Genomic DNA, 12871 nt, shown 5'->3' with positions numbered 1-12871 from the left:
ACTATTACCGAAAGAATCGGAAGGTAGAGGTTGTAAGTCGTGGAAAACACAACAAATTATGATTGTTATTAATTATTTTTTACTACTTGAGTAAACAAATGATAAGCTAACAGTTAATTTTTATCGATTTTTTTTAATTCAACAAAAAATCGGTATGTACATCTCAGACTTTCTAAACAAAGCGATAGTCCGTCCGTCCATCCATACAATCGGATAATAAAATCTTGTTTGATAAGATCCGTTTCTAGAGCTCTCTTCTCGAAGTGTGGTGAGTGACCCATAAACATTTGCCGGCAATCTTATTATCGCAATTTTTGTAATTCGTTCAATTCAATATTGTACTTGAATTGAACGAGAAGCCAGTCATTCAATTCAGTCGTTAGTGAATAGCCGACCGAATCGCAAGATGAAATACAAACTTTTTATTTTGGGTTCAATTTTATTTGTACTGCTGAGTACTTGGTGTGGAAAAAATGAAGACGATTCGCTGGTCGTTGAAATTGAAAATGGCCGTTTGAGAGGTAAAGACAAGGGCTTCTACTACAGCTATGAATCCATACCATATGCTGAGGCACCTACAGGGGCTTTGAGATTTGAGGCACCACAACCATATGGACAGAAGTGGCAAGAAGAGTTTGATGCTACGGTACCACCCAAACCCTGTTTACAATGGAATCAATTTGAAGAGGGTGAATCCAAGTTGGATGGCGTCGAAGACTGCCTGACGGTAAATGTTTACAAACCCAAGACGGGCAAGAAACAATATCCGGTAATGGTTTATATTCATGGTGGCTGCTTCATGTTTGGGGATGTCAATTTCTACGAACAAGACAACATTATGCGTGATGGTAATATGATTTTGGTAAAGGTTGTCTACCGCCTGGGCCCCTTGGGTTTCTTGAGTACCGAAGATGAGGCCATAGCTGGGAACTTTGGTTTGAAAGATCAACAATTGGCCCTCAAATGGATACAGAAAAATATTGCCAGTTTTGGTGGTGATCCCAGTAAGGTCCTGCTAACAGGCTTCTCAGCTGGTGGTGCCTCAACCCACTACCACATTCTCAATTCAGAGAGTAAGGATTTAATCAAAACCGCCGTCTCCTTCAGCGGAGTGGCCTTGAATCCCTGGGCCATTAGCAAAACTGCCCGCAAAAATGCCCTGAAAGTTGCCAAGCTATTGAAATGCCCCAATCTGGAAAATACCCAAGAAATTAAGAAATGTCTACAAAAGAAACCTGCCCGTGATATTGTCTCAACCGTTAAAGAATTCCTCAATTTTGGTTATAATCCATTTACCACCTTCGGTCCCGTAGTAGAACATCCCAAAGTCGCCCAACCTTTCCTCACAAAACAACCCCGAGATATTATTAAATCTGGTGAATATACAAAGGTACCCTATTTGGTCACCTATACCTCAGAGGATGGTGGCTACAATGCCGCCGAGCTGTTGCAAGTGAATCCGAAAACTGGCAAAGAATTTATTTACGATCTTAATGAACATTGGCAGGAATTGGCTCCACAAAATCTATTTTTGAGTAGTATGTCCGATCGGCCAGAGGAATATGCAAGAGAATTGCGCCAAAAATATCTAGGAGATTTAGAATTTTCCGTCGAAAATTATTGGCAGGTACAAAAATTATATACGGATGTTCTGTTTAGACTTGGCTTGTTGGAAACAATGAAATTGCATAGTGCCAAATCGGATATTCCAATTTATGGTTATGTCTACGATAATCCGGCTGATTATTGTGCCGGTGCTGCTCTAGCGGAAAGGAATGATGTTAAATTTGGTAAGTTGGAAAATTTGATTTAAAATGTTTCAAAAGAAAATATCCACTGAGGTCCCCATTTTTCAAAATGAAGCAAATATATAAAATATTCTTTAAGAATCCACGCTTATTGGTATAAAGGATCGTAAAAAATGGTATTAAAAATCCACCATTGTGATATAAAGGTGCTTAAAAAGTTTTCTTTAGAAATCCACGCTTACCTTAAAAATCCACTTTATTAATATAAAGGTCCTTAAAAAGTTTTCTTTAAAAATCCACGCTTATTGGTCGGCTGGTCACTAAACAAAACATTCCTCAAAAATTCAGCTTATTGGTCGGCTGGTCCTTAAAAAATATTATTTAAGAATCCACGCTTATTGGTAGGCTGGTTCTTGGAAAAATATATATATTTTTTAAATCCATCTCTTAGCGGAGAGTATAAAAGATCAACATTACTTGGGGATTACGCTTTGTTTGGATGTATCTATAATACGATAAGTTTATTGATTATATGCCCTCTTTTTCTTTTAGGTACAAATCATTTAGATGATATATCCTTAATCCTCAACTATCCCATACGCAGCCCACCACGTCCCGATGAAGTAATCATCTCTCAAAAATTCATCAAAATGTTGGTGAATTTTGTGGAAACAGAGTGAGTATATAATATACAGTATTTTCATAAGATCAAAATAATAACCCACCCCCTTCTCTTTCTCATTTTTATTAGACAACTTACATTTGGTGATTGTGAATTTGTGAAAAACACCAAGGAGAGCAAACAACTGAAACTGATGTCCATAACCAAGGATGATTGTAAGCCTATTGTTCCCTAGAAGTGGAGAAGAGACAGCAGATCTCATTGATTTTATAGTCTAAATTATAGAGAAATGCATTTTTTGTACATTTTTTTTTTATAAAATTAAAAATTGAAAACCAAGATCTTGTGTTCTATTTTTTTCTTAGTTTAATTTTGACTTACTTATTATCAAAAGACGTATTATTAAACATTTGTTTGTCATTGCAAGATGTGAATTGGGTTCACCAATGTTGACCCCAATAAATAAAAATCGCATAATATTTTTCATTTTGTATTTATAATATATTTTCTGATTATTTTGTAGTTTTAGTTTGATAACAAATGAACATGACTTTCAAAAACAATAGTAATTCAAAGTCAAGTTAAAAATGTCAAACTGTGGTAGAGTATTTAGCGCTATACCCGGCTTAGGGAGAATATTTTGGGATTACTTGCGGTCAGCTTATAGTTCGCAATATTTAAAAAATCGTCGTTATGTTCCGCACCCACCAAGGTAGACATTTAAAATAACTGGAATCGTTCGGGATTTGTATATATGGCTAACTGTCATGGTAAATTTTTGATAGAAATATTGGACATCTAATGAGAGCCATTTCGATTAATAAACAAAATAAAATATGTTACAATTTCGATAATACTTGCCAGGAATATGTGATATAATAATGAAAATTCAAAATGCCGTACTACAGCCAATTCTGTACTTGTACTTTCTTATTATTTTTAAAATTCACTAAGGCAGTATGGGTATTAATTGAAATAGTTTGAAGTCCTTATTACAAAAATTTTGTTTCATTATCGAAATCCATACTTCCTGAGATATGGGTCACCATTGTCATATTAAAGGATAAGGACAGAAACTAAATGTACTGGGACACAATGTTTATACAGAGGAGATCCGTTTGCGTAGCCGGAGTGGCAATCTTTCCCATAGGAGAATGTCGCTAATTACCTAATTACTGAAATACTATACGAATTAAAAGGAGATCCTGTCCGGAGGCCGGAGTTACAATCATTCCATAGCATAAAGCTTTAAATTGTCTGCCGAAGTCCGGCCAAATTTAAATACTATTCTAATTAAAATGAGATTCCGTTGCATAGCCGCAGTTGCCACCTGTCTCAGAACTATTTCTAATTAAAATGATAAAGTCTCAGAAAATACAGTATTTTTCGGTTAATTGCACATCAAAATTTGCACAAATTTTCGTTCAATTAACCAATTATCCGAACCCGCTTAATTGAATAGTTTGTTCAATTACAGTAATCAAGTATAATTGGAACTACTGATTTAAAAAAAAAATCCAATGTCAAATACAAATTACGCTTTCTCGAAGTTTTTCCTTAGCAATAAACATATGTTTTGAATTAGTAGAGATGCCACCTAGTCTTTTTCACAAATTATGTCAAATATGTATGTAAAAAAATGGCAGATTATTTTTCAATTATTATTGTGCAATTAACCGGTGAAAAGTAAAAGGAAATTTATTTTTGATGACATGAATTTTGAACCAATTAAGCGGGAAAATCAATTAACAGGGTTTAATTATCCGAGAAAATTTACATGTGTTTTCCTATGAAATATTTTTTGCCCTATCATGTGGTTCAATTAAGCGTGGAAACCAATTAACCGTGGGGTCAATTAACCGAAAAATACTGTATTGACTTTTTGGATACGATAATTACATTTTAGCAACTTGCATTTCTACTGCTTTTAACTAATACCCATATTGTTATTAAGAATTTTAAAAGTGTTCCTGCGAAATTTTTGAGGACCATATGGACTTCTTCGATAAGTAATTAAATTTTTGTAATCAGAACTTGAAACACATTAAGATGACACCAATATTCGCTTAATGAATTTTAAAAATCAGGGAAAATATAAGTTTCCAAACAGACTTTTAGATTCCCATATCTGCGGAAAAACGGTTTCTGTACGAACAAATTTATATGATTGTCATCAGGGCTAAAAGAATAACCTATGGTAAAAACGGATCCGTTACCGGGTACTAAGCTAGACTTGGTCCGCATTTTCCAGCAGAAATGAATGTTATTCAGTATTTCAGATTTTTTGTTTGATAAACTTTCTAGGTGCCTTTCCAGGTTCTTATTGAGTAAACAACTTCTTTACAGAAAATTTTAAATAATTTTATTTTTTTGACATAACATCCACATAAGGTTACGTATTATTTTAATACGTTAAAATTCTAGTCACATTTCCCCACTTATAATTTCTAATATCAGTATTGTGTCCCTGTTTTGGCATAATCCTCTAAAAAGGTTTCTGACCTGAGTAGGAATTTAATTTTAACTTATGTTTTACCTGATGCATAGATTTCTTTTAATTTTTTAAGCGTTAAATTTTTGAATATAAATTTTCGAGATTTATTTAAAGTGATTTTTGTTGTCATTGAACTTACCTTCGTTAAGTTTTGCTTAGTTTATATAACAGTGTTTTTATTGAGAGAAAAATTGATTGTTTTTTTTTTTAATTTAGTTATCAGTGCTTCGTTCTGTAAATTCAATAGAAAATAATTAAATTACAAAATATTTTCATTACAAAACTAAATAAATGAATTACCAATTCTAATTTGTAAATTCCGTTCTTCATTAAAATAACCTTCTTTATTCTTCTTACTCTCCCATCATATTTTCACACTTAATTGTACTGGTTGTTGTATTGTCATTGTTGTTATTTTTACTTTCATACAATTCAATTTTGCTGTCCAAAAACCGAAAATCATTTAATATCGACAGCCAATTACTATAGCCAGCTATGGACATAAAACGTTCCGGCTCCGTTTTCCATACAGCCGAATATACTGCCGTGTTTTCTGTTTTTATGTCAGCCCGTAATTTACCATTCATGGCGTAGAATTGGGCATTGGTGTGTTCCCCACCAACAAATACCATATCTTCGACAAAATCACAAACGTGAACCTTGCCGGGAAATGGAAAATCACTTGTACACTCCATGGAACGTAAATGCCAGAGAGATAATTTGGGTCCACCACCACACAGTAGCCAATCATCGTTGGTCGCCAATGCACCTTGCCATTTTCCCATTTCAGGCCGGGCCAATGTATCCTTTTTGTATGGTTCAATGAGGCCGGTGGAATCTTTTTGATTTGTCACCCACATACGAATCGTGCCATCTTCAGAGGCAGAATATAATCGATCAGCACCCGAACCGCATACACCATGTATGTAATCTTCGTGGCCCTTAAAACTGCGCGATATACGGCCATCTTCTAAGTTTAGTTCATAAATGATATTATCACCGCAACCAACATAAAGGAAATCTGTTTCGGGACGCAACCACATAAAATTGACATCTGGAACCTCAATGGCCTCCACATCAATGGGAATCTTAATTTCCCATGCCCGACCAGTGGCCAATTCAGCCTTATCTTCAACCCATTTCAAACCATACACCACACCAATCGAACCCACAATCAGGAACTCTCGATGAAAACTTAAACAATTGATTTCACATTCCTCCCCCTGGGGGTATATTTTTAAAGATGGTCGCAATTCTTCGGAATTTTGGAAATTGGTAATGCTGTGAAATATTATTTAAATTAATAACAAATATTAATTTTGTTTTGTATACAAATCATGCTTACTTTTGTACAAAAATATCTCCTGCCCGATTACCGGCAAACAGAAACCTGCCCGATGTTGATATGGTCTGGGCACAAACACAATTATAAAAACGTTTTATATTGTAATCCTCGAAGGGATCTCTCAGGGGCAGCAATGGGGACATCTTTTGTGTATTATTAAATTCTTGGTTCTTCCGTAAAAGCCCAACTTGTTTCTTCTAAATATACACCAAACGATCAAGGAGTTCACAAAGTAAATGCCGCTGCTGTTGTTTACGCTGCCACTCACTGTGAATTGATAACACAGCTGTTATGAGATTAACATTCTTAATCAAGGTAACAAGGCAATACATCAATTTCGAACAAAATTTTAATTATTTCATACCCATGATACAATTATACAAGGTAGGGTATCTCTTGTCAACAAATATTTTTCAAAACATTACACACATAGTCACACATTTGGTCTGTTCCCGTACTGCAAGAATCTACTCGATTTTACTATTTTCTTCGATATCATAAAGGAAAAAAGTGTTATCGGAGTAAAAAGTAGTAGATTCTTACAGTACGGGAACAGACCATTGATATAACAAGCCATAATATGAAAAAATTGTAATCCGATTATACGTTTCTAATATACCCTTTAAAAAGTAGAATAATAAATAAAAATTTTTTATACAATTTCGGGGTCAAATTTGCTGTAATTTGTTTGTTTCTGTACACATGTCAAATTTAAATAAATCGATTAGAATTACATTTTTGCAGGTTCTGATACTGATCAAATAATATATGGTAAAGTTACTCCATCGGTAGCCCTATGATGCTTGACTAAAATCCTTGTATATGTTTCCCCCTTAAAGGGCTAAATAGAATGGCTGCGTTGTGTTATTCTACGCGTTGCAGTTTCACATTTTTTAACTTTTGAAGCGTAAACGCACGACTTGAACCAACGCTCAACGGATGCAATCTGCTTAAGGCTTTGTCAGACGAGCCATCAATGTCATATTTGCTGTTAGTTTTTCTGTATATACGACATTCTGTATGTATGTCAAAATTGTTTTGTATGTATGTCAAAAATTGGAATATAAAAATTCGCTGTTTTGGCAAGAAGAATCGATATAGTAGCAACACTGCTTTAATTTGCGACATCAACTTGATATGTCAAGAATCGATCTATAAATCCCTAATATCAAGCCTGGCAAAGACAGAAAAGTCTACGTCTTTGAGCCGAGTGCTTCATTTATTGACATTTTTAATTCATACAGAAGACGCGCAAAAAGCGGGAAATAGATGAATTGAAAGGACTTTTACAACAAATTATAAAATTTAAATCAAATAAAATATAATAAATAAGTTATCAAAATCAAAAGTTTCAACAATGGATGAAAATGTAAGTTGCTTTTATTTAAATTTGTACGAGAGAAGATATAATCATGCTGTTTCCTGTCTCCACCAGATAACAATGTTTATGGATATAAATGGACAGCGTCATTTTCTTGAAGTGGGCCAGTTGTATTTGTTTGGTAAGCTTTTGCCACCCAATGACAGCCACAATAATGTCTTCCATATTGAGCATGAAGTAAGATCTTAAATAAATAATTTTTGGTAAAGTTATTAATTTGTTTTCGTTTGTAAACAGGATGTGGACGAGAAACACTGTTGTGTCGAAGTCTCTTCGCCAGAAGATGTTAAACTTTATGATCTATTTAGCTCTAAGGGAACTTACCTAAATGGTAAACGCTTAATGCCCCTTACAAAGTTGGCTGTAAAATCGGGTGATGTCATAAAATTGGGCCAATATCAATGTCTACGATTTTATAACGATGAACAGCTGGAAGTTGTGAGCTTTATAAATTTCACTTATTAATGTAAAGTATATATGTAATGGTTTTCTTTTTGATTTACAGTCCCATGACAGCAGTGGTTTTGGTGACAATAATAAAAACACGTCCGACATAATTGCCTCAAGTCCTGAGACATCAGCGCATAGATTAAAACGAGTAAACAATAATAATTCTGATAATTTCCTGGTGCCAGCAATACCATCCAACACTACAAAATCATCAGTCTCTGCAGTAACAAAGTCACAATCTTCCAGATTAAGTAATAGTTTTGTTGTACCAGAAACAGAAGCAGTTCTCTCAAATAGTCGTCGTAGTTCACTGGGATTCAATACATCAAATAATAAAAGTCGAAACAGTGATAGTTTCATTATACCCGAAACACAATATTGCAGTGGTGGTGGACGGGCATCATTGGCTTCAAATCTTTCCATTGCTGAGAGTACAACCTCGGAAGGTGATAAAACCCGTATGGAAGGAAACTTTAATAATTCCACGGGTGATGATGATTTTTGTATACCAGAAACCCAGGAATTTGTATGTTCACAAAGGCCACGTCCATTTAAGGAAAAAATGACCACCCTTGAAGAGAAATCAGTGGACTTGAATGATTCCGATGATGAGGGTATAAATGGCATAAATGGCAGTGACAGTCAAATACGAATTTGCACCCAAGATTACAATGATGGTTTTGGCGAAGAAGACAATTCACTGATGCAGTCACAAGTTATACCCCTTATTAAACACAATACAGTATTATTGAATACAACTGCAGCCAATCCGCCTAGACAGGAATTAAGTCCTGACAAAGAGCACACTACAGAGGAAGATAATGAGGTGGCCAATATTAATTCGGATGTGGTTGAAAATGAAGTCAATCCCCAAATCAACGATGATTTAAATTGTTCAACACCTGATCTCTTTGATTGTCAAGCTTTAGAAGCCATTGTCAATGAGAATAATCAAGCTGTTACTGCTTTAATGAATGATGGGGTAAATATTTTTGAAAACGATCCTCCAACCACATCGGCTGCTGGTGGTGGTATGGAGGATGAAGAAGACTATTTGGCGACTCAAATGTTTCCAGCTTCAAGCAATTCCTCGAACAAGTCTAGCAACAATGCCATGGTAGATAAAACCGATAAAAAGTCAAAGGAAAAGAATATTTTTGATGGTAACGATGATGAAGCGTTAACACTTAGTGACAAGGAGAACATGCAACCGGACAAATTAGATCCCATATCTGATTTACCACCCACTCAGCTATTTGCCAGTAATGGTGGTAAGGAAATATGTGAAATATAATTATTTTCAAATAAAAATTAAATGTTCATGTTTTTGCAGCTTCTTCGGAACATTCCTCAACTTCTACGTCATCGTCACGTAAAAGTAATACACATAAAATAGAGGATAAACAAACAAAACAAGTCCCAATTGGAGTTGTTAAACCCTCATCAAATGTTAGTCAAAAACAAATAGATGAGGATGTATTAGCAGAACCACCAGCAGACAATGTTATGGGTGATGATGAAGATGATATACTAACCCAAGCGTTTGTACCACCACCCAGAATAACAAAATGTACAACAACTTCAATTGGATCAAGCATAAAAGCCACAAATAATTGTTTCAATTCCACCTTATTGGAAGATAAAAACTTGGATAGAAATCCGGCTGCTTTCTTCGCCGAAGTTGAAACAAGTCCAAAGGGATTAGAAAAATCCATTAGCAATACAAAAGCCTTCAAAATGCCCGAGCGAAATGTGTCCACGGTTAAGAAAACATCTTCGGCTGTCAGTACCGCATCCACAGAATCGGATATGGATTTATTAATGTGTACACCACAATTCATTAAAGAACACATACCATTTTCTAAATCCGATGATTTAAGGAAAAGTATTTTGGCTGTTAAAAACAAAAATCTATTTGGTGATGATGATGAAGATGACGATAAGGAAGATTCTGATAAGGATGTATGTTTAGTACAATTAATAAATGTGCCTAAAAATACCAATGATTTTGATAAACTATTGCCACATTTGAAACAAGGGACTGACAATGAAAAGAAATCTCAGCTGACAAAGGAACAAAAGGCGGCCTTGGAAGCCCGAAAAGAGTACAAATTTAATGCATCCTTTGGTGAGGAACAAAATTCCAAAAAAGATGGGAAAACAAGTTCGTCTACTCTGAGCCGTGATGAAAGACATGCGGCCAGAGATCGTGAAAAAGAGGATAAGCGAAAATCCCATAATGGGGAAAAGGCTAAAGGATCTACTCGCCACAAGAAAAAAGATGAAGCTTCTTCTGGCATTTCCAAAAAGGAGAGAGAAAATGCCATTGACAATAAGAAAACCACAAATGAAAAAGATGAAAAAACTTCAGCGGAAGAATTGCCATCGACTTCAAAGAAAACGGAAACGAAACGCAGTAGTCGTAAAACCAAGGATGAAAAAGAAGAAAATAAACCCATAGCGAAGAGACAAACACGATCAGCACAGCAGGATACAGCATCGTCGAAAGATGAAGAAATTACTGTTGTCAATCAGGCCAACTCCCGGCCATCACGACGCAATACAAGACTCCAGTCGTCAGAAATGCTAGTCGAAAAGGAAACAAAAGTGCCAGCTAGACGCAATACTAGACTTAAGTCGAAAGAAACACAGTCAAGTAAAGATAGCGTTATGACAACAGACGATTTGGATTCGGTATCTACCCAGCCATGTAAGTAATTACATTTCTACACATCAAGATAAAATTTAATCATTTAAAAAAAAAATGACTAGAACAGGTGTTGATATTTGAAAACGAAACTTTACACATTTCATATTAAAAAAAATCTAAAAATATTTGTTCAAAATATGTTTTTTTTTTTAATTTTTAATATTTTTTCGAAGAAATACTCAGTGATGGTTTTATAAAAATATATTTTCGTAACGTTGACATAAATATATGGCGATTTAAAAAGTGAATCGTGAATATTTTGATTTTACATTTGTTTTTCAAACTCATCAAATTTTATGTTTTTGTTTTCATTCTTTTAGTCATACGCCACACGCGTGCCCGAACACGTTCACGTTCTCAGCAGAAAGATTCAAATGAAGCTATGGAAAAATCTTCAAATTCATCAACTTCTACAGTGCCTCGCGTAAATCTAAATTCGAGCAGAACGCTAAATCATAGCAATAGCAGAATGAATACATCCTCTTTAAATAATATTGAAAATAACATTTCAGCTGGTCGTAAGCGTAAATCCGAATTAACGGCACCGCAACAAATTGACGAAAAGAAACGATTGAAACGAGTCGTAAGTATTGAACGAAATCAATAAAATTAAGATAGATTTAAGAAGTTTTGTTTTTCTTTCTCTCTTTTATTTTGGTTTATTTCGTTTAGAATTACGATTGAATACAATTGGTGTTGGTGTTTTCAAAATAACCGTTATCATTATAATGAATTATTTTTTGTTTTGGTTATTTTATTTTTTTGTTGAAATATTTTTTGTTTTATTTTTGTTTTTTTTCGCAATAAATTAGAGACATACTGTATAAACATGTATTTTATATGTTAAACCAAAGCATGGGATGAATTATTATTATTATTTGCAAATATTAATAATTACGATTTTGGCCTTTTATAGAACTCTCAAGATTCCACAACATCCTCAGCTACCTCTACGTCGTTAAGTGTTTCCCCAAGACCGTTAATTTCCATAACAATGGTTGATCCTGAGCGTTTCGAGAAATTACAATCTAAATCAAATGGTTTGTAAAAGGAGATAAACAATTTGAAAAAAAAAACCTTTAAAAATTTTCGTGTTTTCCTTTGCAGGTTTATGGGCTGTGGCCAAAGATCCCAAAGAAAGTCAAATTTTAGTAATGGACAAAACATTCCGTACCTTTAAATTCCTATTGGCTATGGCGCGCGGAATACCCATTGTAACATCACAATGGCTCAACGACATAAATACAGCCAAATCAATTAAAAAAGTTCCTCCCTTGAATAAATATTTACTAAATGATCCTGGCTTTGAGAAAAAACACAAATTCACACTGGAAACGTCACTTCAATTGGCCAGAGAAAATAAACAGGGCCTATTTCATGGTTATGAATTTGTAATGACTACAAATATTAAACCAACACCAGCTGAATTGAAAGGTGAGTACATTATTTTATTGAATTTAGAATATTTTAGAATATGTTTTAAAGACAACTCAAGAATGAATATTTTAAAAATTGTGTAAGTAAAAATATGTACATACTATTAACTTCTCATCTTGAAAGGTCTTTCTTGTAAGAGTTGCTAGATCATATAATTCATTGTCTTTATATTTGAGATATTGCCATTTACTTCTCAAGACATACAGATGTAAACATATTAAAATAATTATTTTCATCTACTTTTAGCCATTATTGAAATTTCCGGTGGTATTGTCCACACCAAGAGTCCACCACCTGCTAAAGAAAATCAAAAAATTTATTTAATTTCTTGTAATGATGATCGCAAGGATTGGCATAAATTTAGACGGATAAATAAGAATATTACTATAATTACCACAGAGGCTATAATGTCGTCTATAATGCGTCAAAATTGTACACCATTGTCAAATCATGTATTGGTTTAAAAATTCTAATGTATTTTTTCGATATACAGTCGATTTCAGACATGGAAGTCAAATGTAATCGATTTGTCATTAACGGCATTTTATAAATTGTTTTATAATTCATATTTAATTACTGCTAAAATATCTGCTCACGTTTCCATCACTAAAATTTCTATAAAGTGTTGTGTTCTGTGAACGCTCGCTGGTGTAAATAATTATTTTTGTTTTATATTTCCATTCG

At 34.1% G+C, this 12871-nt stretch overlaps 3 protein-coding genes across 3 annotated transcripts; 2 read left to right on the top strand and 1 right to left on the bottom strand.

Moving 5' to 3' along the window:
* The first annotated feature begins 406 nt into the window (after window positions 1–406).
* Window positions 407–2605, top strand: LOC133321822 (esterase-5A). Its single transcript, XM_061530894.1, has 3 exons — window positions 407–1790; window positions 2301–2424; window positions 2500–2605. The coding sequence occupies exons 1-3, from the start codon at window positions 407–409 to the stop codon at window positions 2603–2605; spliced, it is 1614 nt and encodes a 537-aa protein (XP_061386878.1).
* Window positions 2606–5217: 2612 nt separating this feature from the next.
* On the bottom strand, window positions 5218–6352 carry LOC133321821 (THO complex subunit 6). Its single transcript, XM_061530893.1, has 2 exons — window positions 6210–6352; window positions 5218–6145 (listed from the first exon to the last, which is right to left on the bottom strand). The coding sequence occupies exons 1-2, from the start codon at window positions 6350–6352 to the stop codon at window positions 5218–5220; spliced, it is 1071 nt and encodes a 356-aa protein (XP_061386877.1).
* Window positions 6353–7566: 1214 nt separating this feature from the next.
* Window positions 7567–12685, top strand: LOC133321820 (probable serine/threonine-protein kinase DDB_G0282963). The gene is made up of 9 exons (XM_061530892.1): window positions 7567–7578; window positions 7645–7767; window positions 7828–8028; window positions 8096–9311; window positions 9374–10750; window positions 11071–11333; window positions 11667–11790; window positions 11858–12184; window positions 12434–12685. Exons 1-9 carry the CDS (start codon window positions 7567–7569, stop codon window positions 12649–12651), a joined length of 3861 nt encoding a protein of 1286 aa, XP_061386876.1. The 3' UTR covers window positions 12652–12685.
* Window positions 12686–12871: the final 186 nt, after the last annotated feature.

Source organism: Musca vetustissima, unplaced genomic scaffold, assembly GCF_032173495.1.
Source record: "Musca vetustissima isolate MV318-11 ecotype Yass unplaced genomic scaffold, APGP_CSIRO_Mvet_v1 utg10506, whole genome shotgun sequence".
In the NCBI taxonomy this organism is placed as follows: Eukaryota; Metazoa; Arthropoda; class Insecta; order Diptera; family Muscidae; genus Musca; species Musca vetustissima.
This window is presented reverse-complemented; position numbering and strand designations above follow the sequence as displayed.

Bases quoted from the DNA above. Each gene is read 5' to 3' on its own strand.
- LOC133321821 (XM_061530893.1), bottom strand. From the start codon at position 6,352: ATGTCCCCATTGCTGCCCCTGAGAGATCCCTTCGAGGATTACAATATA. The intron at 6,146-6,209 runs GTAAGCATGATT...AATATTTCACAG, and splicing joins GGAGATATTTTTGTACAAAA to CATTACCAATTTCCAAAATT.
- LOC133321822 (XM_061530894.1), top strand. From the start codon at position 407: ATGAAATACAAACTTTTTATTTTGGGTTCAATTTTATTTGTACTGCTG. The intron at 1,791-2,300 runs GTAAGTTGGAAA...TTTTTCTTTTAG, and splicing joins AAGGAATGATGTTAAATTTG to GTACAAATCATTTAGATGAT. The intron at 2,425-2,499 runs GTGAGTATATAA...CATTTTTATTAG, and splicing joins GTGAATTTTGTGGAAACAGA to ACAACTTACATTTGGTGATT.
- LOC133321820 (XM_061530892.1), top strand. The intron at 11,791-11,857 runs GTTTGTAAAAGG...TTTCCTTTGCAG, and splicing joins ATTACAATCTAAATCAAATG to GTTTATGGGCTGTGGCCAAA. The intron at 12,185-12,433 runs GTGAGTACATTA...ATCTACTTTTAG, and splicing joins AACACCAGCTGAATTGAAAG to CCATTATTGAAATTTCCGGT.